Here is a 27,981-nt window from a genome sequence, read left to right as displayed (position 1 = left end):
GTGCAAAGAAGGGAAATGCACCAGGCAGAAGGAAAGGGAAGCTCAATCAGTCACGTTTGCTGCAGGATGTTTAAGGAAATATTTCCTTTTCCTGCACAAAGATGTTTGTTGGGCATCTGCTCTTTGGAACTGACTGAAAAGTTTTACTCTGGGAGCGAGAAGTAGGTGTAACTCCAGATTTTCATTTATAAATCTATTCCTTGATCAAATACCATATAAGATGTTTATTCTCTTTCCTTGGCCACCTTTCAAACCACAAATGCAGGTAAAAATTAAACCTACTTTCCTCGGTCTGAGACCGATCCATGCATCAGTAATGCTAAATGAGAATCCTGCCTACCAAAAGCCACGCTGCACATGAAAATGCCATGTTCCTGCCTATATTCAGCAATATATGCAGGTGACATTCAGCATCAGGTGATACCTACAATGCATCTTTGTGTGTGTCTGTGTACTAAAAAATAAAATATTTAAGTACATGCTTGAGGATTTGCTTTTGTGAGTCCGCTTAGTAAGACACCACAAATATTTTTGCTTAGATTAATCAAGAGACAGCAGGTGAATTCTCTTTTCATGGCAAATATTGTATTTGTTTTACCTGTACACTGGTTGTAGAGGAACAAATGGTTCCAAAAGCAGAGCCTCAGGGGGGATCTCATATTTATATTTTGGAAGTAACCAAGCTCTATCATTCTTATTTTGATCAGACCTCTGTGCATGTCTCTGTGTGTGTGACTCTGCTCCAATCTGTTCCTTGCTGATTCTCTGCAGGAGGGGGGCTGTCTGCCTAGAAAACCCCCTCTTCTTCCTACCATAGACTTCAGTTACAAGAAAAGGACAATTTCAACCAATGCGTCATTGATAAAACCTCCCATGGCAACTGTAAAGGCTTTACGGTTGCTTGGATACACAAGTCTTGCTTCACCTTTTCTTTTCCTTAAACACAGATTGAGACATTCTGCCATGAATCAATTTAGCAGTGTCTTTTGTCTGTGACATTTTGGGGGTTTTGTTTACAACTCTGAACTTCCCTCTCCTCCCAAAGCTCACCACGTAGCTTCAAACCAAATTCCAGCAAAAAAAGTTGATGAGTAGTAGGTCTTAACATGGAAGCACGTGTTACATCAAAAGCATCTGCTCAGGGCTTGTGCCAATCTTCTCATCACACTTCATTCCAGTTGCGCCTCAGCCACTCTTACATTGCCCTGAAGTATAGCTTTGCTGAAACTGGCCCCTACTGTTTGGGGACACCCGAACTGGATACATCTTACAGATACTCTCACCAGTACCATGTAAATAAGCTCAAGATAATGGGGATTCACAACACACAAACTTTACCACTTAAAATGTGACCAAAATGAGAAAATATTCATCAGTAGGAGGCTGTCTTAAAAGTTCTCTAGCAAAATGAGTATATCAATGAACTTGGGCATTAAGTAGCCTGAATATAAATAGATGCTGCGTTTACTGAACTACTGGCTTTAGATTTCTGCTTTGAGGCCAAAGGGGTCCTACAGCATGGGGAACTGTAAATACAGCACTGATATCCTTAAAGCAAAAGAAGGGTGAACCTTGCAACCACTATGTAACTATTCTGATTTCAATCTACAAGAGGAAGAAAAAGAAACGCACCCTTACTCCATGGTCAATAGAGTTGCCAATTAAAAAACACTGATCTCAAAGTTATTATAGGAGACTAAATTAAGAGAAGACCTCCAATGTCCAAGACAGAACAGTACAAAAGGACTTTGACCATCTAGAAAACCAGGCAAAAAAATAAAAATCTGCATTTTATACTCCAGTCCTCCTTGGTGCAGTTTGGTTGGCAAAGGCCATTCACTAAAGGTCTGGCAGCAGCTGGCAGAAAGATCATAGCAGTTACAAGATATTCCTAAAGTCCAGCTGAGATGTCATTCACACGAATCACTACCTCTTTTGTGAAAAAGATGCGTAGTTTAGACAGGCTTACAGTGCCTTGGTGCTATTATGTACAGCAATAGTGGTGGATCCATTCCTTAGGACACCTCACCTCCAAGTCCAGGGAGGATGTCTGCTGGTGGGTTCTGCAGGCTGCACCAGCCAGGCTGAGAGTCTGCATGATGCAGGGAGGTGCTCTGGTATACACAAGCATAACAGATGAGATGAAGCCAATCCTTGATTATTTACAGTTGAGGACAAATGTAAATATTTGCCTGTAAAAATCAGCTGTTTTAAACAACAGATAACCCTTTCAAAAGGGACCCTGATCCAAATTGCAAGTCATGAACTTTGTACCAGTTGTAGCTGGCCAGGTCCCACAACATGGTATGTTACATGTGGACAAATTTTAAGTCTTAGCATCATACTGAAACGGCTATGCTGGCTGTTTTGTTTGTTTGTTTGTTTTTGTTTTTAATAACAGGGGATTTTAATAGTTTAGACAAATGCACCAAAAGCTAGGAGATGCACAAAAATGGATCCCACAATGACATTTTTAGTTTGGTAGCAAAAACAGTTTGCAAGGTTAAAAGCATTTTAGATTTCATCTGCATATGTTCCTAAAGTTTCAGCCACCCAGGTTAGCTGACAGAGGTCTGAGTAACACTCATCCCAATCTCATTCCAGGTACTATAGCAATTAATCAGACTATATGTCAGTACCCTTGAGCTCTGTTCCCACTCACACACACACTAATCTGAAGTGATTCCTGTGTTATACCCCTACATAACTCATTAACAGCATTCACAATCAGAACATTTCCAAAGAAGGTTAAACCTTAAGTGAATTTATATGTGAGCACAAAAGAGTTCACTCTGGAAAGAAAAATAGTCACTCCTTAACAAGAGCCCATGTGAAATCTCAAAAACGGCATGATTTGGTTTCAATATAGCTTCACATACTTGAAGGAACAAGTTAAAAACCAACAGTCACAATTCTTATCAGCTCTAACAAGTGCCTAGCACGGCAAAATTCTTCTTCTTATGTATATTTTTAGATTACTTCCAGTTATAATGTTCTGTCCTTGCTGTATATCTTTTGTTAGAATTAGGATATCTGTTGCAGCAGCCTGGATAACCTTTAGCCTGAGCTACAAAACCTTTAACAGTTTCCATTTATAACAGCAATCTTTCATTCTATAATACAAATAAACCTAAGTGTTATCTCAACACAGAAGACTCACATGAATACCCAACGACTGCTGAATGATTTCACCATTTTTTTTCTCTATAATTTCCTGCTATTATTTCACTGGAGATGACTGCCAAGATCCAAGCAACATAATACATTTCACTGTGCTTATTTCTGAAATTGTTTACATCTACTTTATTTTTGTTACACTGTTGACATTTTTAAATGTTGACATGCAAGACTGAGGTTTTTAGAATCTTATATCTGCTCTGAATTCCCCACTGTGTTCTTGGACCCCCAAATTATTTTTCTCCTGATTTTATTGTCTTATCCAGCTGGGAAGATCTACTTGTCTCATTAAATGACAACTTAAGATAACTTCCACAGGTTTTATATGTAGTGTGGGCCATGGAAGAGGAACTTCAACAATTCATAAAGTTTTAAGACACATGAATAAGAGTAGCTTACCAGATATATGGAAATAGTTTCCCCATAAGTATAATCTTAGTCTACTGTAACAACATAACAACATGGTTTGAGCATCATTTCAGAGAAAGGATTAGTCCCAGTGGGTGGTATAGCAAGAAAGGAAACAACAAAGGCCTTGTTGAAACAGTTGCTCTGCAATAATAGGTATTGGATTTTCCCAGAAGCCAACATCACACCGTAGTGGTAAAACACTGCTGTTTGGATAGTATGGCAGAAGAGACCTCTTGCCTACTCAGGGTTATTAATGACCACAGCTATTCAAGACATCCATATCATTCTTATTGTCCCTCCTAAAAGGAAAGCTATTATCTATGGCATCCTGCCCAAATTCTTTCAGTGCTGATTACATTCTTTTTAACCTGCATTTCGTGCTCTGAAACAGATTCTGCCACCTGTCCTACAGGCTGATCATCGGTGGTGGGAACAACAGTACCTTTGTTTCCTAACTTTCGCACAAGATTATTGATTTTATTTGATTACTTCCTGGAAAATATATCCATAGTCTTATAGAAATGGCCCTTTGGTTGTTTGCAATGCTAGTATTGAGCTCCACTGGTGGGTAGAAAACAAGTCCACCGCAACGGCAGAGTGGGAGGAGGAGGTAAAATGGCACATGAAACTTTTTCCCCGTAACAGTTAATAAAGTTTTGTAATCTCTAATTTGTAGTTATTTGTAGTGAATATAATCACTACAAATTAGTGATTACAAATTACATTAAAAATTACACCTATTACTCACTACTTTGTCACAGTAACGTCCTTTTGGGTCTCCCTGTCCATATGAATCAGAGGCAGTCTTTCTAACATCTGCCCTGCTGAAGGGAGAAGGTGAGGCAAGGAGAAAATGAAAACAGTTTGAAATTTAATGAAATAAAAGACCACAAAAATGTGCTGAATAACAAAAAAATGAGGGGTCATCACATTTTTTTTCTTAAGGGCTGTAAGCAAGGAGGAGGAGTAGCAATTCTGAAGTAGTTTCTGCCAAGTCAGTGGTGCAGTGCTCTTGGAGCCATGTACAGCATTGCTATCTTTGAAAGGTTCAGGGAAGAAACCCTTTCTAAAAAGGAAATATCTATTGGTTATTTGAAGATATTGGAACAGAGGAGTAAGCAAATACATACATACATGGAGGCCAGTCAAAACGAGACATTAGCCAAGAACATGAACAATATTTACATTTACCAGCAAAAAGTCTCCATAAAGAAGCACTGAGCTAAAAGTTTAACAGACAATAGGAGAAAAAAACCGACAGGGATGAACACAAACAATGCTGGCATCAGCTTTTAACCATTCCAAAAATAAACATCTCTTCCCAAGAGATCTTCTTGCTTCCTATCATCCATTTGTTCAAAGAAGAGATGAAGATTTTCAGTCTGGGTAGATGGCCCCTGTTCAGCTGCACTACATTTCATTCCCCCTTTCGTTGCAGAGACAGTTTAGTGGGACACACTCCTATATCCTATTCCCTTTCCTTCATTATTCACAGCAGAACCTTTCACTTAGCATTTCTAATAGCATCATGTAGTGCTGTCATTTCAGGAAATGCCTGGCCGTATTCACTGCTAAATCAAGCAGGAGTCATGCTGGTAATTCAAGGAACACCTCATCAGAAGAAAAAAAGCAATTGCCGCCAAGCTATTGTTTTCCATTTCATTTCACACACTCAAAAGAGCTCTGGTGACCACCCAGTGGGTGCCCTGAAATACAGATTTCAAGACACCTTCCTGAGCTAGAAAGGCAAACCGGATTTACTGCTCACCCTCTATTGTTACTCAGTCTTTCTTTTCCTGTTAGCCTTTATTTTCTATTTTTGTCTTTCACCCTGTCATTTTCAGTCCTTTTCAGGTTCCCTTCTCAGTTTTGCATGCAACAGTTGGAATGTTTCCCTTCGACAGAGCGTGTTACCCTCAGAGAGTTTGCTGAAGGGATATTCTACAATAGTAGGCAGCAGGACTGAGTCAGAATTCAGTAGCTTTAGCATGGAAAAAGTCTCTCACGGAGGATATGTTCATTGTTATTGTTCTAACTACTCTGCCCTTAACACTGATATCAGCTCTTCTACCTCCATAGCTATGTTTCGAGCAGAACCAGCTGAAACAACAATACTCTTCCCCTTCTTCATGTTCATGTAGCAGCACACACTGGATTTGCAAAGCAGGTAACTGTATACCTACTCCCATACAATGCTGTGGGTGTGAACAAACTATGACCAAATACCAGGATAAAGAAACCTAAACTGTTATCTTGAGGAAGATTCCAAACACTAGTAGGAAGAATGGGAGGCAGCTTAGCTTGGCATTAGAGACAGATAACATGCAGGTAGCACAATCTCACAAGGAGAGAGACAAGCAGGCAGTGAGAAAAACTGCATAATGTGTTTTGTTTTCTTTCTCTCTCGCAGATTGTTTTAGGGAAACAATATTTCCTTTTCTAGAATGAGCATATCTGGGAAATTCCACCAGTGCTTTACCATACGTACATATAGGTATTTGAAGGATTGTGCCTGATTTTTCAAAGTTTAGTTTTGAAAGTTTAACAGTTCAAAAATGGCATGATTCTGAGAGCATACAGAGTGCCATTAACACCAAGGGGAATAAATTTTACTGACAAGTGTAAATAAAGAACTTACTGCATTGTATTATGAAGTAGAAAACCTATTCTGTCAAGAAGATTTTAGCAAGTGAGAAAATGAAAGAAATTGACAGATGTTGCCTTTAATGTCCTTGACTTCCTAAGTGAAATATCACTATCTGTATTTGGTGCTGAACTGGCCTGGTACTAGATAGTTACCTGAATCCTCAGCTGTAGATAAGATTAAACCTGGATGTTGATTTAATCTAGTGAGCAAGGAGCATCTGAGGCAAATATCAACAGTATAAATGCACTAAATAACCTTCAGATCCATTTAGGAGGCAATTATTCCAAGACAGGAGGGTATGTTACATACCAAATTGCACACCATAAAGCACCAGAGTTCTCACCTGAAGTATCAAGTTACAGAATTATATTACAGCACAAGTTCTGCAACTGTTAAGGGCAAGATCCTGTTTCCATTAATTGATGAACTTTTCTAAGTGCTCTAAGATTTACAGGACATGATGAATAACCTGGGGAGCAGATTTACATCACAAGAATGTAGAGAAATAGTGTGTTTTTTTTAAATTTGAGCTCATGTGAACAACGGTTCCCAGGATGTAGTCTACCCCTCAGAGTGATTAGCTAGAGAAGTAGCACATTGCCCTTCTGAGTTGCTTTGAACTGGACAGATACCACTAGGGGGAAGAAAAAAAAAGGTGGTGGTGGTGGGGAACCAGAAAACTGTTTCAAGAGCACCTCTTTTTATAACGCAAGTCAGCTTGTCTTCAGGGCGGAGCTGGAAAAGACAATGCCACAGCCCATGTAGGTTGACTGATATGTTGAGGTAGGGTACATGTCTGGACTGAGATGGAAGCTGTAGAAGAAAATATTGATTTGCTGAGGAATGGAGAAGGGGAGAAGCGATTACACCATTCAGACATCCTCACAGCAATAGAAATCAGAATCAAGCCCTAACTGAATTCCTCATACATAACTGCACATATGTGACAGAAAGGGCCACTGCCAGTTAAAACAGACTTTCCTGAAGCAAACACAGCAGCCTAAGGTAAAAATCAGCAATGCTTATTATTTAATGATTACCACTGTGCAATAGGAAGAGAGAATTTTGGACAGTGCATGTGTCTAGGGAGAGGAATGCAGGGGAGATGACCACAAAGGTCATCTCAGACCTCAGAGCACAGTCAACCCTAGTGTGTGCTGCTGTTCACAACAGCCGTTTTGCAGGCATAAATACAGATCCTTGCGAAGATGAAGAAAGACATACATACTTTTTAAAGAAAGAATCTTTACCATCACTTTGGAGCTTTGCCCTGCAAGCTACCTTAGGTCTAATGCTATGACCGCTTCACAGGTGACCTATTTCTGTTAACTGGAACAGATACAAAAGAGCAGCATCTTAAAAGCACCAACAGTTTCTCACCATCATCCTTCAAAGCAGAAGTGGATAAACATCATAAGATAAATCACTGCATCCTAATAATAAAAATACTGAGGGTTGATTAAACCAATTCAGACACTATTTCAAAAATACAGACCAAGTTTCTTAGAGATATGGCTGGTTTGTTTCTTTAAAATGTAAAGCCCTGTTTATTCCCCAGTTTCCTGAGATGCTTTATTTTAACAGATTCACTCAAGTGAATCTCAAAAGGGAGATTTTCCCAAAGCACAAAAGGGAGTTGTGTCCCTCTCTCCACCTCCATTTACTCTAGTCTGTATCAGTTTTCAATTTGAAGACAAGCTTCTGTGGAGTCAAGAGTTGGTGTTCCTTCCAGTTCTGCCAAGTGCACCATACTACACAGATGTTTTGAAATGCAACCACCTCTTAAAAAGGGCTACAGCTTCAAATATTCAGACAGAATCTTAACAGCAAGTAGTTGCCATAAGACAACATAGCCTGAAAAATTTATTCTACAGTCCTGGTGCTTGAGTCCCAAATTACTATGGTGATCACAACAGCGTTTAAAAATACCATTTTCCATGTCCATTCCTTATAGGCTAGTGATCCATCCAGCTAGACTTTCAGATCAGACAGGAGAGAATTATTAATGCCACACTTATTTTGGGAGCCCTTTGGTGGCTTCTTTCAGCAAATAAAAACACATCAAGAGCCGAATGCCCCTGTGAATTCTTTCCAATTCAATGGCAGGTGCCTCCGATTTTCCACTGACATGCTGCAAATGAATGATTAAATGAAAGTAAATTCCACCGAGCTAAACAGTGGAAAGAGACACCAACACCACAGGGACTGAAAAAACAGACATGCTGCAACAATGAGAAGAGGTGACTGAGCGCTCTACTCAGTTAAAAAGACAGCACCTCTTTTTGTAATGGAACATTACCTTTTTGCAAGGGCCAGGAAGTTATCACCTCAATTAAAACTGGTTTAGAAAAGAAAACAAAAGACTCAGAACATCATAGTATTTATCTGATATAGGCAACCTACTTAACATCAAAGAATACCCAGAGAAATAAGCTATGGTTCTTAAATCACAAAGTTGTTTGACTTCAGAAGAGGAATGTAGTTGAGGCGGGGAATTAAAAACCAAATCAAACCCAGACTTAATTAAATAGACCCAGATCCAGCGATGCAATGAGCTGTGTTGTGATTTGGCTTGTGTATACATTTTACCTTCATTTAGTTCATGAGGTACGATTAGACTTGCCCATAGATTTCTATATGAAAGCTCTCTACATAGAGCTTGATTTGAATTCTAATCTACGGAAGTCTTCTGAGCCTCCAGTTCATTGAGAACAGGGCACAGCAGAGACTCTGCTAAATGCTTGAGATGCTAAATTACTAGACACCTTCTTTAGCATCACCTCTCATTATTGGTATGTTGCCTAGATCCTCGACTGAGTAACATGTAGCAAGAAAAAGTATCAAGTGTTGGAGCAGCTACCCAGCAGACACAACTGCTTTGAGGGGACAAAAGAAATAAATTTTTTTTTCAAACAACAGCAACAACTGGAAAACCCACATTCCCTGTTCTCTGTCAGACCCAGGATCATCATGAATTTGTGTACAGTTGAGTAAAAAATCTCTTGCTTACTTTGACGTGTTTGACCGTTGTCTTGCTTCTCTAATTCTGCCACCTGGTGAATAACAGAATTCAATTGCATTCGTGTTCTCTTCAAGCATTTTGAAATAAAAGCTCACATCATTTTCTTTCCCTAGTGAGTGTTTTGTAATATTTCCTCCTAAGAAGTGTTTATAACCTAGAGACTTGTGAATAAAGGTGGCACTGTACTTTAGAGCTCCACCCTGGGCAGCATTTTTTCCTTAGTCCTTGAATTTGATCCAAAGGGAACTTTCAGTACCACCTTGAAGCCAACAATGGTACACAAGAGCCAAGAGGGACTTCAATTTTTCCATCCAGAGAAACAAACATTTCTTTCCCTTCAATAAGCCTGACTTACCCTCAAAATAACTTTCAGAGGAATGTTTTCAAGAATATTCCCTCTATGGGGGAATCAAAACCATTGTGACTGACGGATATATGCACAAAGCCAACGATGAAATGTTGATACTGTTTACTCTCCTGAGAGCAGTCCTAGACATTTTAAGTTTTGTTTCTTCCTCAGTTGTGATAACCTATTGATTACTCCACTTTCCTTTTTTAAGTACCCTTCTGTTCTACTCTCATCTTTGCAAATTGGCACACACACAGTGGCCAATTCAACTCAAGACCAAGTCATCTTCAAAAAACTACTATACAAGAGACCGATTTTAAAACTTCCATTTTTTCAGGCCTTAAAACCGGTGCACTCCAGATTAGTGGTTAAAACAATGATTTATTGCTCTCACATTATCAGATTTAAATGCAATGATTGTTCTCTACTAACAAACTGGGGTTGATGCTAGACTAGATTAAATCAAACTAAAATCTCTCTATTTACTGCTTCTGCCATAAAATTAGTTGGCTTAAGACAGCAGTCAGAGTGAGTAGTAGGAAGAAATAGCAGCTACTGCAGCTAGTTTTGTTATGGCTCAAGATCTAGAGCAGTTATCAGTTATCAGAACTAGAGCAGTTACTATCAACCGTAATTTCATCTAAATACCAAAGCATAAAAGTCTGAGGCAAGACACACATAATCCCCTAGATCAAAGAGGAAGAAAAAATAAAAGCTACTATTGCCCACTATTCAGCCCAGGAATATTTTCTGTTCTTATATAAAAGTTTTATGGTAGCAAATAAGTGAATATTTGCAAAATAAGTTTGCTCAGAAGTCATTGTAGAGACTTACTTTCATTCACAAGAACAGAAACAGATTATCTTCCAAAAACATTTCAGTTGTAATATTGCAAACAGTTTATCATCTTTATTTTAGCATTAGGCTGTTTCACTTTCTTGCCATCTTTTATTACCAAATTACCAAAATTTACTTTCTACATCCACTTATACATCATTCAGTGATGGAGAGTCTGACATTTTTTTTCTTATACTTTTCCTTACTATCAGTTTTTCAGTGCAGCAGACTAACTGTGCTCTTGCTTTGACTTGGAAAAATAACCACCACCGAACAGATTTTGCTTGGATGCATGTAAAGTGATGGACCTGCCAAGAAAACCATGCTAATTTGGACTATTACCAGTCAGGAATGACATACTGGTGTCACAACAGCTGTATCAATTCAATCATCAGATTGGTGCACAGTAGCAGTTAAAAAGTGAAAGGTGAGTATTAAGAACTATTAAACAGAAGAGAGAACGGACAACATTATTATGCTCTTGATAACACTTGTGCACCTGCATCTTGAATACTGCATGCAGTTTTTATTCTCGCCTGCCTGAAAATGATTCAGAGAGGTACAACAGTAATCAAGATACAGAACAGCTGCTGTAAAAGGAAAAATTTGGCTGTGATTCTTCAGACTGGAAAGAGGTGACTGTGGGGAATACAAGAGAGGTTTACAAAATGAGTACACAAGGGAAATGGGTAAGGACCACGCAGCATCAGAATAGGCCAACAAGCGGAAAGTTAAAAAAAATCAACGAATTGAAGGTTTTCATACAACATCTAGCTACGTGTAGCTACAGATCTGCTCACTACACAGTATTGCTCAGGATAAAATTTTGCAAGGGTTTGGGAGGAAGTTATCCAGATTTGCAGATAACTACTGACAGGTACCAGAAACACAAAAACCACATCTGGTTCAGGATGTCCTTGAGTGCGAGGGCTGGGAGAATACTTGTGTTTGCATGTGGAAGGAAGCATCGTATGTAATTGCTTTGTTTCTATACTCTTTCCTAGCACCTGCTTTTGACATCAGAGGTCAAAATACTGATTAAATGGCCCTCAGGTCTCCCCCCGTGGCTATTTTTGCGTTCAAGTTGGTAAAAAACCCAGTACTTCATTCGTACAAAAAAAAAATGTAATACTTGTTCTTGTTTTTCTTAAGAAAAAGAAAGGAAGTAAGAATTTATTTTTTACCACTATGCAACCTTGATGTTGGTAAGTACAAGTCTATTAAGTCACTACAGTTCTGGGGAAAGATTCACTTCAACTCCAATCACAAAGTCCTTACTACGCAATTTCAATTATGACTAAATTTATTGCCCCAGAAGGAAAACGGTCATGAATCACTGTGCCGGAATGGCATGATTTAGTCAGCTTGTTCAGCTGCTTCAGTACTTTGGTACGCAAGAATGTTCGTTTCTTTATTTTCTTAAAAATATCTTAAAGGATTTTTATTTCATACTTTTGTTGTTCTCTAAAACAGTAAGAGAAACAGAAGTAATTAAAAGAAACTATTTAGTTTGCTGTACCACCACAGCAAACAAATACACTGGAGGAAAAAGAGTTACTGCAGCTTAAATATAATCCTTGGGGAATGTTTCTATTTGCATTCAGACATAGCTAGAGGAATGTCATCATACATCTAAGAGGGTAAGCCAATTTCTTCATACTCTATTTCTCTTAAAATGACGTGTTAAAATCACACTTTATGTTCGGGCAAATAAATCAAACCCATGATAATCTCTTCATGAACAGATGTCAGGAGTTCTTGGCTTGGAGTCTCTGCCCAACACCTAACTGTAAGAGGAGACCAATTTAACTAGCCTACACAGTTTCAATGAGCCACTCAAGCTACCGATTTTACTGCTCTTGGACTGTGCTACTTAAATATCTGCGCACTGGGGACTCCACAAGTTTGTATCTTTCTATACAACGTTTCTCCAAATAAATAGTATTAATGTATCCATCTACATATTCTATAGAATAAAATAAACTGTATAGGAAGTATCTGACACTATTTCAGATATTCTAAAACGTTGACATTAGAAGTTCTACCTATTGGGAGAAACAATATTTAGATTCTCACACAGATGTGAGAACTTTCTTTTTAATACAGTATTCGGCATCACCGATTGATTTTGGGCCACATTTGATAGCCTTAGGATCAGTTCAACAGCTGATCAATTCTAAAATTTGGTGAAGCATTCTTGGCAACTCCTGTAGATGTTGGTAAAGTTAGAACCTTAGGGGAAAAAAAGAAGAGGGACAAGGGAAGCTTATTCTCCATTTAAAGTAACCACAACCCACAACTTCGTGTACTAACACATCTATTTGGAGGTCAAAGAACCAGCCAGTAAAGCAATTAACAACACATCCCAGCACAAAAAAAAAAATAGCTCCCCTTTCTCATCCTCCCAGCAGAACACAATATGCTTATCCTAAAGGGACAATTTGCCTGAAAATTTGTCCATTTTAAGACATGATAGTCACCTACTAACACAAACACATACATGCATGCACACACTCAACTTCTTTCTTTAATGCAAGGCAAGATGTGCATTTATCAGAATAGCAAGAAAATGCAGTAGCAGTAGAAATTAAACATACCCTGACAGTGGAATGGAGTAGAAAACAAAGGGATGGGGGAACACAACAGCAAATGAGAACTAGTGAGGTGAGACAAAGGGATTCACACAGCTTCTAATGAGGATGAAGCAAAAACAGTAGAAACAAAACCTCAAACAAGAAAATAATGGTAATAATTTGCCAAGATACCCAACAGTCACAAAACTATGCCATGTATTGAACACAGCACTAAATCTAAGAACGCACAACTTTTATAGTCACCATAGTTTGGCACAGGGATTTTATTGCTCAGATAAAATGGCAGCATTAAAAAAATGTTTTTGTTTGAATAAAATATATAGATTAGTTTTCCGTTGGCTACATCTAAATCACAATTAATATTAAATTAACTCGTATTAAAAGTCTGTACAAAGTATGATGCAATGATACATAACCTTTACATATCCATTATAGTACACTGAAACTATTAAAGTCATACATAATTCTAGCAAACGTGGCAAGACAAAAAGAACTCCAAACATACACATATACATACCCACCCAATGTGAAGCAGGATAAGTCTAAAAAGCAATAAAATTTTATATGATCAGAATGAAATTAAGTTTCTGTTATAGAAATGGATAGATCTAGTCTGTCAGTATTTATAATGCTATAGTCCACGCACAATTATCACATTATTGTAGATTCTCTCCAGGAAAATTATTCCCAAAGCCAATATACAAGTGACAATACAGTATCACAATGCATGACTAAGAAAGTTTTACTGATATCGGTACTCCATAGTTTTTGTTTTAACCTGGTACTTGACAGTTTCTTAGTACTTAGATTTTAAAAGCCCTAAAATTCATAAAACCTGCATCACAAAGCAGTTATTTCAACTAAAGTACAAGACCTCAACCTGATGGTATTAAAAAAAGATTTTCAATACTCTAGAAGTCCAAGGGGAGTTTACAACAAGTTTCTTATAAAAAAAGATAAAAAGCATTCCAGAAATTTTTAAAAGAACACGTGAATGGCAATATAACGCAAAAATAAATACAGAACTTCAAAACCTATTTTTTGTGATTAAGCAACATCTAAACAACACAACATCTAAACATCACGTCTACTAATAAAAGCAGGTTTGACAAACAGAATCTCAATTTACAAATACTCCTAAATTGACATGTCTTGCCATTACAAGGATTAGGTCTTTACAAAGAAGCAGCATTAAATATCTGTGTGCTCAGATTAAAATCCTCCTAACCTCCTAAGAAACATAAAAACAACAGTCCTGTATCAGCACATTTAAGAAAAAAACAAGATGAACATCACAACTGCAGCACCATGAACTTTGGAACATCTGAAATCATTTTCAGAGCATCTGATCCTCAGCTTCCAGCACGAGGAGCCAAAAAGCATTGCTGCATAACAAGGACAGAAGACAATATGAAATGATCCGTAGTCAGAGTACAAACAAAGAAATAAACAGATGTAGAAATCTTGGAAGCTATGAATGGCTATGCTGTCTAACAAACAGCTGCAGTTATTGACCCACTGTTTCAAACTTCTGAATGAACAGAGGAAAAATTGTAGCTTCAATACCCATTGAAAAAACATAAGTCATTTTGTCATTTGCCTAGGCCTATCTACATTCACAGACTCTCAAAGCCTTCACCTTACTCCTTTGTTTTGTATGCATGGTATAAAGATAACATTGTGAGATTACTTCACATGTGAATACTAAAGATCAAATCTTTGTCTAGGCATAAAAGAACCAGGAGTTACTTTAGATACTTTCTAAAGCATATTGTTCTGAGCAAACATTACAAAATGATTTAGAGTTCAGCTTCTTCTCTGGGAGAAAGCAAGCTATCCCCATGGATCACTGAGATAAACACGCACACACAAACAGAAACCAATGAAAATACTTCATCATCGAAAAGCAGTCCATGTTTGAAGACAGCTGCAACAATTCTAGTGTCTTACTAGATTTAGAGTAAAGTTTGTCTTGTCCTAAAGCAGCTTTAAAACAGACTTCAAATTACTGTGAAGCAAGTAGTCACAACTAAGGTCTTAAATGCCTATCTTTACTCCAGATAAAAACTACACACTAACATAAAATTGAACACTGTAGAAGTAAAAATGAGTAAATAAATGCACATTCTACATTAACTTCAAAGCAAAGAATGGTATTCTTACGGCCAAGATTCCACCCTGAGCTGAAACAAGCCATCATAATTAAAAGAAAAATTCAATAACAGACTATCAATCACAATTAATGTGTTCACCTCCTCTCACAACACTAACAGCTGATCCTTCTCCAGTTGAAATTAAAAAGCCACAAAAAGTTAATAATAATGAAGAAAAGCTTTCTTATAAAGCTTCATGATGAAACTTAAATGTCTGGAGCAAAAAAATTACTCTGTTCATACATTGCCTGCCTCCTCACAAGAAGATAAACAATTGCCTTTGTAAGAAACTTTTTTTCCTCTCTCCCTCTATATATATTCTCATCGGAAGTTGTTGCGTTATTCTACAGATAATATATGAATATCATTTGGTTGCTAACTTGAAGTGTGATTAAATTCTGAATTAATCCTTTTTACACTGTCTTACCGTTATGACAAGAGAGAAATGAGTGCATCCAGAAATTTGCTCCGATCTTCTGTTTTCAATTCAATTACTAAAATACGAAATACTTTATTACAAGATCCAGTAACAGAAAGATATATCAGGTGTCATGCTTGACAAATATTAATTCCAAGTATACTCATTTATAGTCCTAACCAACTTCAAGAAGGAAAAAGAAAAACTATTTGGACAAAAAGCAAACTGCATTGTTTACTTTGCTCTTAGATTTCAGTAAACTCTGATTTCTAGGTGGCCATGATATACATGATATAGTCACCATGTTTGAAACCTAGGAGTGTTGGGGGCACGTTTGTTTGTTATGTTCAACATGCATACATTATCAAAGTACATAGAATTAAAAAGTGCTTCTCTTGTAAGAGAACAAAGGTAGGAAAATCTCATTGCATAAGTATTCTTTATCGACTGTTTGAAAAGTGAGATACATCTCATAACATCAATACCATGCTTGGTTTGGCTGCTACATACAAAAACCCTCATAGATAACCTCAGAGATTTTAACTGAAGTGCACATATGAAAATCATTACTCTGTGCAAAATTTACATTGTCTCAAAAAGACGCATACACCTCTGCTATGTAGCTTACACCTTTTGCACGATACCACTTAAAAAGACTGGCAAGCTAATATGCAGTTTGTGTTTATACTAGACTCAGGAACAGTGTGCAATATAGATGCAAAAATTAAGCACATATAAGACATATACCAATGAGTATATTGTCTATACTCATTATGCTTTATGGAGGCTGTGTAAACACTGACCCCTAAAGGACTATGTTGTGACCGAAATAAGAGACAGTATTACTCACTTGACATGTCAAAATGGTTGTGTAAAGTCCGGGAGTTGGTACTTTCCGCAGCTTTCTCAAAAGCTCTTCCAAAAAAGCTAAAGATGAACAGAAACATGAGTTAATCACATATTGGAAGGTACCGTTCATTAAGAGACTAGATATTTCTTAAGTATTTCATTCAAGAAAAGGATACTTTCCCTCCCAATATGTATTTCCTGAAGTATGTACAATTGCCTACAAGCACATAGCATCTACAGAGAATGCACGATGGCCATTTGTCTTAAGCACTGCATAAGAGAATCAAATAAGATCACCCTTCCTAACTTAGAATTGACTATTAAATTAAAACCGAAGTCTTCTATCATAACTACCCAGCTCTTCTGTAAAATGTGACAGATCCTGTGAAAAGTCAGTTAACTCTTAATAGCTAAGTCCTAACTTCATTTTCACAGGAAAATAAATATTAAAATGAGCATTACAGAAAAGGACATATTAAGCTAAAGCAGAAGTATGGAACTTTTCCTTGCTGAGAGCTAAAAACATCTAGATATTTTTTTACATCTCATGTATTCAACATACACTTCACTTGAATAAGTGAAAAACTTTAACATCGTAGGGTTTAAGAAATGAAGTCACAGGATGTATAGCAAACTCCCTCTCTCTTTTAAGATAAAGAAATAAATAGTTAAGATGGAGAAAAAAACGTACAAGGAAGCTGAGAAACATCTGTATCCTTTCTCAAAGTGTCGCACTTATACAATATGCAAAAGCACATTTTTAAGGAAGATACAGCTCAAATCAACATATTCAGAATTAAGTAAGTACATGAAAGAAATTGTTTCAGAGACTGAAAAAGTCTGTGGATAGCCTTTAGTCAGAACTTTCAAACAACATCCTTACTTCTTTTTATCAGAGCTTTCTGTCTCTGGAGGAATCCCCACCATGATCACAGTTCCCTGTTCAACATCCATTGGTGCAGCCATTATCAGGGGCAGCAGTTTACAGCGCTTGTTTTTTGTCTGGAAGTCAGAAAGCCCCTTTGTCAGACAAAACTCAGGAAACAATTTAGTTTCAGCTTAATATGTGAGAAAGTATTACTATTATTCACCTAAGGACACAACTATAACACATTTGAACAGAAAATGGTTTGTTTATATAATCTTAGTTTCCTTCTTTAAGGACAAACAGATGTCAATTCTCCAATCCTGCATTCCATTTTAGCACAGAGATGATATGGAGAGAAGATAAAATTTACAATGAAAAAAGCTCTTAAAAAACCACCACCACCTTAAAAACTTGGACTGGGCGTAATTTCTTGCAATAATTGTTTTACATTGAAATTCAATGGATTAAACATTGACCGTCTTCTCTAGAAATTATTGTCCCTGCCCTATTGTTTTATAGCACTAAGCTGTAACTTTTAACAAGTTTTGTAATTTAAGTAAATCCAAAAATAATTATGAAGATGGTGACATTTTTAGATACTTTAGAAACAGAAGTTTGTTTAAAGTGTTCTGTTCTCAAGACAAATGTTTCACAGCGAGTTTTAAATGCCGTTCTTCTCCTAGCAGCAGACTAGTTTATTCACCATGTCTAATTCTCAAAATAAGGACAGGCAGATGCAATCTGACAAGGCTGGACCACCATAAATTTCATTTAGAAGATAGGAAATGCTCACTGTGAAGAGAGGTTATTAAAACTTCATTCTTTAAAAATCTAAATTATGTCACTAATAGTTCAAAAAGACAAATGCAATTTAATTTCAATTATATCAGTTGTCAAGATCAGAATTTTTTATTTATACTGACACAGAAATCTTTAGATAACAATTACCAGTCCTGCAATGCTGCTTTTGTGTGTGTGTGTTGGGTTAACTTTTTGAAGTACATATTTTGTAATTTTGTAGATTTGGAGGGAGATTATCACAAGAAGGTTTTATATCTCAAGCTTATTAGTAATGAAATTTTTCTATTGCTAGAAAGTTTCCCAGGCAGATATCTTTCCTAGAACAGCATTCATAAAGGTGATAAAATTATCCAATCATTTAGCAGTAAAACTTTTAATTAAGATTTTATTAAAACATTTTTAATAAATCAACTGCAAGTATCCAACAGAACAATAACTATTGCACAGGCCAAAAGTTAGTTAGAAGCTTCCAATTTACTTACAGAGCAGACAAAAGATTTGAGCAAGTATTTACTGAGCAGGCACAGAGACACTGGTTTGGAAAACAGCTTCACATCTGGCGTTCCCTAGAAAAAGGAGGATTACTTCAATTACAATGCAAGATGATTCTTCCACTTATTCGTCTAACTTTAATAGCTACTGACATGTCTAGAAGTTTTGTGTTGCTCGAAGAACACTAACAAGAACCATTACAATGTAAGAGTTTGACATCACCCACCAGAGTTTGATATCAAGCCCTCTCCTTTGAGGACAGATTCTTTTCCCTTACAAATTTCCATTGAGCCATCAGAGTACAGTACAATATAGATAAATGGATTCTTTCTGAATTTCTGATCGAGTCATTTATATTGGGCCAAGCAGTTAGTAAAACAGAGTTATTCAAATATGAGACAGCCAAATATGACACTCAAATATGAGACTGCTGAAAAATAGAATTCTGACCTCCATGAGTGAGCAGTAGAGAAAAGGCCCTTGAGAAATTACAAGGTTGGTGCAAATACAGCTGGCTACTGTCTGCTGAATGGCTCGTAACTGCTTTTTGGCTAGGTCCAGTCCTTGGTGCAGTTTGTCCAGGTTACCCCTGAAACAGAGGAAAGTAAAATAAACATTTTTATATAAAAATGCAGCTTTCCCACAAACAAGTGAGACATCTTTAAACACTATCCATGTGGATATTTTCTTCATTTTTTCTTTAATGAGGCATCAACGCATCTTTTAGATATTTAACCCACATTCTCTAAATAAAATTATAAGAGAATGAAGAGACATTTTTGGTACCTGGAGAGACTGTCCAAAGCTTTAATGAAATTAGTTGTTTCGGGCCCTTCTTTCTCTATACTCTCCATGAGAGAAGCTGTTGCATAAACTATATCACTTGCTAAGAACTTGTTCTTAAAGCCAAAGTGAATGCTGAAGGTCTGAACTCTTAAATCCTTCATTCTGCAAAATGACAAAGCCAGTAAACATTATTAGCAACATTATTAACATTGATCAGCTACCTCAGTCTGCTGACATTAAGAACATGAAGATAAATCATATCTCAGCATTTGCAACAAGCTTAATATTACTTTGTCAATCTAAACCCCCTATCTTCTAAACGATGATGTTACATCCTCTTCATATAAAATTACTTAAACTTAATTGAAAAATATTTTCAGATAAAACATTTGTATTTAAAACAATTTACCCAAACTTGCTTGCAGATTCTTCAATCATTTCCCTAAGATTTTCTTTCAAAGAAATGTCCATGGAATTAAACTTCTGTTTCACTTGCTTCAAAGGCAAACTAAAAACAGAAGGAAAAAAATACATTGTTAGGTAAGCCAGAAGAATCAGATATTCTGCCTACTCCTCATAAGACGTTAATATCAGATACTTTAACAAGTGAAGTCTGACTAAGCTTGTTTGCATTCTTTTTTCTTTAGTCATTAAGGAGCGGATGTGAGAAAGCCTCTTACTTGCAAACCCACTATTCAATAAAGGCATATAGCTGAAATATTCCACATACAGCAACACCCAATTTGCACAATTCAACTTGAAGAGACTCCACAACCTACTGAGAGCCCCACAATCATATTTAAAAACCAACATATTGAGTACTTGTAAACTTAAAAATCTTTGCTATAGTCTGAATAATTGTATATAATTCAGTGAAAAATGATCCATTAATTAAGAACCAGATTTTTAAAACTCACCCCATGTCAGCCAAGAACTCCTGTAGCCTCTTCTGCCCTTGTACAGACCAAAGTTTAAGGTTAGCAGAGGTATATGAAGTGTTACAGAGACTCTCATACAGAGACCAGTGCTGATAAAGTGCCAGGCGCAGACTGAACAGGAATTATAGAAAATAATTGTAAACATGTGTCCTTTAAAGTTACAAATAGTTACCAAACTCCCTAACTGGTAGGTGTCTTGAATTGTCCTTATTTATTGTATATACCCATACTCCATAAGAAAGTTAAAAGATGTAGGTGTGCATGAAACCCCAAGACAAGGGACACTGACAAATAACTAAATCTGAAGGGTTAAGCTGAAGTAAAGCCACATGAGATATTGAAAGAGAGACCTATGTTCAAAAAGCCAATCAAATTTCCATTTCTTCTAATTCTGTTCTGAGCAGCAGAGAAGCTTGGGATTTTTTTTTCCTAGATAAAAACTCAGCTGGGGTTCATCAAGTGCCTAGTTTGTTTTTCCAGATCTTAGGCAAGGATACTCATATTCAAATGCTATTCGCATGCAGTCAATTGACAGAGAATTTTCTTCATCCTCATTGCGGTGGTTATGGCGAGACACGTGACGCTGTAGAATTCCAATATCAGTCACATACTTCATTCTTTAACAAAAAGAAACTTGTCACTTCAGTATCTTCCTGCCTATTTTTCTACTTGATTATGAGAACATAAAAATGCTTCCTAAAGATTACACATTGGCCAACCAGCAGCATAAAAAACTGCAGATACATTTTAATAACAACAATAAAGTTACTCATTAGTTTTCTTTCAATATTCAGCCATATACCCAGGCAATTAAAACTAAAACAAAACTAGCCCAAAGAGACAGACCAGTGAAATCAGTTACTTATTACATTTAATAAGAGATCAGTATATAAGTAGCAATAGAAAACCAGGATTAAGATCTACATGTATACTATGAGAATTCTGCTGGTATCTAGTACGAGATAAGAAAAGGGGGGTGAATGAAAATTTGAAACTTTCCAAGTAAAATTAGAAAGGAAGCTGGAATGTACATTTTTTCCCCTTTAACAAAACGATTGTATAAATTCTTGACTATATCAAGCTCATATTTAAGTAAGCTACTACTAGACACCATTTCTTCCAATATAAGAAATGATTGTTTTATAATTTTGTGAATAGTTTAAAAATTCTAAATATCAGAAAAAGAAAGCAATTTTTCTAATGTATATTCCTGTTTTTATAAGGCATCAGATCACATTTAATCATTAAGATATTTAATGCCCTTGTTTATTAATTATCACGTGTAATATTAAATTTCCATGTTTCCTGATCTTTATTAAATGCTTTTAGTTACCCCAAAAAAAAATAAAAAGGAAAAAAGTTTTCTTACTGAGTGATTTTATCTTGGACCCACTGATCTGTTAGGCCAACAATAGCCCACCTAAAATTAGGGGTAGGGGTGGCGGTGGTAGGGAGAAATAAAAAAAAGTTAAAATATATATATTACTGGGATATATTACACTTAAATCTGTTAGTATGTAACAGAACAGGTCAGGAGAACTATTCATCAACTCCACTTGGAAGTTGGTAACAAAGTCATGTACTATTATTTCTTCTTTAACAGACATACACATAATAGTATCATCCTCTTGTTCCCACTCAAACTCTATTGGTTGCTTGTAATTAATTTATGCAGGTTTGTCCTCCAATTTATGGCATACACTTACTAAGGAAATAAACTGGAAGCTCATACTGAAAGCAAACAGTTTGGGGAAAAACTTGCCTCTTTTTACTGTTAAATAAAGCTAGTAGTCTCTATAAAAATGGTAATGGCAACATACCACAACATGTCATTCAAGTCTTTAGACATTATCCATGCCAGATCAAACATCACCATTGCAGACTACATGAAAAGAAAGCAAAAAGAGAGGACAGATGAACACAAAGCTCTCGCTTCATTAAGCAAATAGAAAACCGTTAAGTTTACCAAGTAGTAGCATTCTACTACAGCTCTAAAAGTCACACTCGAGTGTAGTAACCTGCCACCATCTTACGTTAAGATACTAAGCAGAGTGAGCAATATTTTATAGAGCTCTGTAAATCTTCATCGTATATAAAGCAACACTTAAAGTATCAAAGTAATCAGACAAGAGATTAGATGACAGAAGGAGCAGTTTGGTGTCCTATTTCGTATGTTTGAGATATCCTGACACTTTGAAAACTTAGAAAGGCAAACAAGTTCCCCCCATCTTTAAGTCTTTTTGCAAAAAGTATTTTGTGTATGGATAGATACTTTTATCAAGATTAAAATAAAAAAGACACCATCAACTTTTTAAAATATATATCAGCATTGAAGATATCAAACAACAGAAACATTAATAATTCTGGTTTACCTCTTTTTCTCCACTATTAACATTGTATTGTCAACTGTGTCAGAGTGGCTAATATCCCAATCAACAAAGTACTTCGAAACAAGTACTGTTTCTAAGACATATCTAATTTATTAATAGTAAAACTGGATGCACACAACCAGAAAACATTAAACTGCTAAGTCAAACTGCTTGCAAATATATGACGTATCTTATCAAATATAGTACTACTACTTATAAATGGTATTAGATAATTCTAACATCAGTTATTATCCAATTACCTTTATGGTAGCACCTTGTGTTTCTATGGCAAATTAAACATTTATACTTACTGAGGTCCCATGGTATTCATACTGTTCGTAATCAAAAAGAATTTCACGTCTAAAAGAAGAATAAAAACATTCAACTAAGTAGCATCTAATTGCATCCAATTCAAAATAAAATATTATTTCTCAATTCCAAATTTAATTTCATTTTAGCACTAAGAAGAAAAAACAAACTTGGGTTAAATATTTTTTTCTGCAAGGCAGTTTGATTTTTTTTAACATTGTGGAAGGCACACTAAACTGTAGACAAAGTAAAAAAGACAAGCTTATTAAGCCCTTGATTCCTCATACTCCATTTTATCACTTGTTCTTGCTCATTCCAAATAAAAAGACTGGAATTACAAAGAAAGATATCAGTACAAATTTTACCCCAAGATAGACGAGATAATACTATGATTACTGAATAGTGAAGCACTGAACCTATTGCTACTCAATTTATAAATGATTATTTACAATTATTATCCATTTAAAAGTTTTATTTTTTAATATATTAAACATCTCCTTCCATTTGCTGAAGAAAATTAGAACTAAAGCATCTTGCAAATCAAGCATCATAGTATCAAGATTTATATCAAAGAGAAAGAGATATACGCAACATGAAAAAAATCATAAACACACCTGCGTGCCTCCCATTCTCTTCTTTGGCGTCTTTTCATCGTTCTCTCAATTACCTCCTGCAAATTAATTTAGATGTTAAAAGGCTAGAAAAAATACTCTAGTAAGTTAGCAACTTTCCAGATAGGTTAATGACTAAATCTTCACTAACAAGACCTAAAAGAATTATTCCTATTAATGACATCTAGTGGGAAAAGGGTCCGTAAACACCATTTTCAACATTAACATTGCATCTTACCATTTTCTAACGTAACAATGACACTGATGAAAAATAAAAATGAGATAATTAATCAAACTCAGAATAAAGTCACTTGCTGTATATTTAAGCTCTATAAACAGCAGCAGCATCTTGAAAAAATCAAAGCATCTTTCTGAAATACTTAATAGATTCAAACGTATTTATGGATTTGCCTTTAGTTTTCTGGCACTTGTTTTTTCTTAGTAAATACTTTTTCTAGATGAGTAGGAAAAAATGTACCATGTCAATAGAAAAATATCAAGATATCTATATTAATTTTGAGGATGTCTTTACATTTAATGAACTCATTGTTGCTAGTCTCATGCCTTTGCTACCTAGAACAATATAAATTGACAATATGCTACAAACAACACATAACAAATATATATACTTTTGCTAATTTACTACTAAAAGGACAAACAAAATATATTTCTAAATTATTTGTGAGCTGTTTTCTCAAACAATTACTTCAAAAATAAAAAAAATAATAAAGTTGATAGCTAGATAGGTTGTTTTGCTAGACTAAGAAGCCCAGAGCACGGAATCAGAGATAGATTACTTCAGTTTACTGATTACCTAGATGGTATTATGTATAATAAGTTTCAAGTTAGGTTTGTTTTTATAAGGAGAAAATATTTCTGTGCAGTTCTGATAAACATTCTAAGCAAGTGAAACTCTACTAGTCATACTAGATTACCTTTTAATCTTACACAATTTTGTAACAGTTTTAAAAATCAAAAGTCACGCTTTAACCTCCTGTAAGTACATGTAATTTTTTATTTCTTTTCAAAATGAAGCAGAAGAAACAAACCTCTTCAAAACGTCTACGCTTATCTGAAGGTTCTGACCCATCACTTTCAGCCTCTGACTCTTCTTCTTCGTCTTCATCTCTGAAGATATCATCATAAGCAGGAACATCAAGATCATCATCTGGTTTAACTAACAGCTTAATCTAGCAAGCAAAAAAAAAATATTTTAAAGTAAAGTACCTTATTCAGTGATTAGAAAATATTTCAAATGACAAATGAGAAAGCTTCAGATACTTCAGAAGAGAAACTAAAAATTTATTTTGGCTGTTATTCATTGTTTGTATTAAAGAGCAGTATTTGTATTTTATCAAGACCGTGTCTATTTATGCATCATAGGAGTAAGACCTATATTCTTTATCAGTAAGATTATAGTTGGAACATTACTGAAAGAATTATTTGTGGTTGGTTAAAGGCATGCCTTCAAATAATTTGCGCTTAAAGCTCAGATTGCAGCTGTTGCTAGATACTGAGAAATAATAAATATTACATTGTGGAGAATGCTTATCTTCCAATTTCTAGCAGTTTGTTTTGTAGCAACAGGCCTAAGCTGGTGCTTACTGCTGACAGCTATCACTCTACTTTCAGTATATTTTTCTGTAACTGAAAACAGTATTTTTTTTTCTGACAGTGAACATTACTACTGGAAATATCCATTAGCAGTGCATCCTGACCTACTGCTAGCACTGTAAAAGGTGTTGCAAACACAGGAAAGCACTCAGACACCCACCCACAACAGGAAACATGCCAACAGTTTTATTATGCACGCTCTAAGACAAGAGTAGTTTACCTGCGTCTCATTGTAAACATTCACAACATTGATAGGCCTGTGGCTGTCGCATACAAAAAAAAACGTGTCTTCTTCAGGCTGCAAGATCTCCAACAGGTCAACATTGGCACCACAATTAATAAGAACAAAATATTTGAACTGCAAACAGAAGTAAAAAAAAAAAAAAGAAAAAAACTTAATTTCAATTAGCAGGAAACACAGAAGACTGAAAACACCTTTACAAAACCTCCAAAGCACTCATCATTGCCAAAACCAATACTTACTCCCTGTTGTTTCATGCCTCAGAGAACAAAAAATGCATAGGGCAACACACCAAATTTGTGATGGGATGTTGGACACCCAAACCCACCACTTTTCACATCTCAAAATGTGTGCACGCTTAAGTTGAATCAATCAGAAATGAGCTGATGTAAGGAACTTGACAAGTTTGTTACTGGTATATTAAAATTTAACCACTGTTTTGAGGCAACAAATAATAGTACTACTGACATCCTAAGCTGGGGAAATGGAGGAAGTACACCTCTATATCAGATGAGCTGCTAACTTTTTTATTTTTTACCTGATCTTTATGCTCAAGAAAGGCAGTTTCAAGTTCTTGCCATCCAGACACTGGGACAAGTGTATATTGCACATGATCACATTGAAATAAAGCCTGAAATGGAAAAAGAAAAAAAAAAAAAGCTGTTAGGTATGGTGGGGAAACCATGTCTTCTACCACACTCAGCTATGCTATAATTCTATTTCATACAAATGTTTGTCTCAAGAACTTCTGAAACAACAAATCTAAACAAATTTCAGGAGTGTGATTTATGAGGTGTCCATGTTATGATTCGTGAAGAAAATACTTCATGAGATTAGTTTCAACATTCACCCTTCTCCCAGTTCAAACCTACTAAAAGGATCCCAGTATCTTCTTTCACCGTTAGTCTATGGAGATAATGAACAAAAACTTACTTGGAGTATTTTACAAGCACATAGTGCATCAACATCTGAAGCCACAAGAAGAAGAACACGCTGCAAAAATAATAGAAGAATAGCGTTAATAATGTAGGCATCAAATCTAATGCGGTAGCATGTGAAACAGTCGCTGTAAGAACAGAAAGAGAGAAATTTAAGCAGAGAGCATTATCAGCACAAAACAGGATTACTTCTGAACCGGCATTACACGCAAAATTAATTACTTGGATCCCTGTAAATATAAACTGTAAACAATTCCCCTTCAAAGCAGTGAAATCACATCTAAAATATGTCAGCTGCTTTGTGGAAACGTAATTTTTCAGATTCCTGTGAACAGCATATAATTTTGAAGGTTCAAAGCTGGTCAGCCCTGCAGCTACTTTCATTACATGCCTAGAACGGCCTAATTTTTAACATGTGATCTGAAACAGCTTTGATTAAAGAAAGCCTGTAGGAAAACAGGACCAAAACAACTCCTGAAATAACCTTGATTTAGGCTGAACAACTTATCTCTTGTTTGGGTTTTTAGAGATTTTTGCTTACAATTGGGGCAGCTGAGGGAAATACTTTCATTTGCACATTTTGTAACGTAGCTTCACTGGTTGAAGGCTAGAAGACTGTCCAATAGAAGCTTTACCCCTTGAGGATATAGACCCATGCGGGGGAAAAAAAAAAAAAAAAAAAATGCAAACTGTGGGTAAAACATGAGAACGGGCAAACAGCTCTAAGAAATACTTCAAGGTAAGCCCCAAAGACGACAGAACACAAGATTTAGTGTCCAGACAAGCAACATCACAACGATTAAAGAGGTACAGAAACAAACAAAAACAGATGCAGGAATGTCTCAGCTGCACAAAAGACGGACCCGAACACTCGGTAAGCGCAGCCTCCGCACCCAGCCCGCACCCGGAGCCCTCCCAGCGCCTCGAAGAGACCGGAGCGCCTCAGGGGGCTCCTCAGCCTGAGCCGCCCCGCTCCGTGAGGTACGAGGCGCCCCCGCGGGAAGTCGCCTGAGGGAGCTGCCGCCGCCTAGAAGCCCCCGAGGGCCGCGGGGCAGCCCCCTGAGGGCCGGGGGGGCGCCGGCCGCACCTGGCTGACAATGCGCTCGTAGAAGTCTCGGCGGCAGTCGGACACGAACATGGCGGCAGCGGCGGGGGAACGCCGGCAGCCGCGGGCCGCCCCCACTCAAAGTGGGCGCCAAAGCAGCGCCGCTCCCCCGTTGGGCTTCCCGCCGCGGCTCGCTGGCCAATAACAAAGCAGGGATCCCTCCTTCTCAGCGCGGACTGGGCGAGCCGTCCGACTCGTTCCCGCTGTTCGCCAATGAGATTGGAGAAAAAGCGTGGCGACGCGCGCAGCCGGCCAATGGCAAGAGGAGGTCAGCCGGAAGCACCGTGCCGCTTTTAGGTTGCCGCTGCTGCCATCTTTGCTGAGGGCAACTTTCTCGCCTTGCCATTAAAACCGCCCCGACAAAAACACGAGCGCGCGTCCTCACCGCCCCCGCACCGAGATAGAACTGGGAGTCCAGAAACCCCCCCGCAGCGATCCCGGGGGCGAGCAGC

The 27,981-nt window shown here is 36.8% G+C and overlaps 1 protein-coding gene across 1 annotated transcript; it reads right to left on the bottom strand.

Moving 5' to 3' along the window:
- Positions 1–13,282: 13,282 nt before the first annotated feature.
- On the bottom strand, positions 13,283–27,798 carry CDC45 (cell division cycle 45). The gene is made up of 19 exons (XM_040576829.1): positions 27,512–27,798; positions 26,420–26,479; positions 26,025–26,117; positions 25,466–25,603; positions 24,681–24,821; positions 23,635–23,690; positions 23,023–23,071; positions 22,163–22,224; positions 21,712–21,762; positions 20,840–20,959; positions 20,322–20,453; positions 19,814–19,912; positions 19,405–19,566; positions 19,069–19,207; positions 18,609–18,692; positions 17,341–17,459; positions 16,459–16,535; positions 15,618–15,684; positions 13,283–14,422 (listed from the first exon to the last, which is right to left on the bottom strand). The coding sequence occupies exons 1-18, from the start codon at positions 27,560–27,562 to the stop codon at positions 15,620–15,622; spliced, it is 1,698 nt and encodes a 565-aa protein (XP_040432763.1). The 5' UTR covers positions 27,563–27,798; the 3' UTR covers positions 13,283–14,422; positions 15,618–15,619.
- Positions 27,799–27,981: the final 183 nt, after the last annotated feature.

Source organism: Cygnus olor, chromosome 17 (genome assembly GCF_009769625.2).
Source record: "Cygnus olor isolate bCygOlo1 chromosome 17, bCygOlo1.pri.v2, whole genome shotgun sequence".
Classification (NCBI taxonomy): Eukaryota; Metazoa; Chordata; class Aves; order Anseriformes; family Anatidae; genus Cygnus; species Cygnus olor.
The sequence above is the reverse complement of the archived record's forward strand: the minus strand, read 5'-3'. Positions and strand labels throughout refer to the sequence as shown.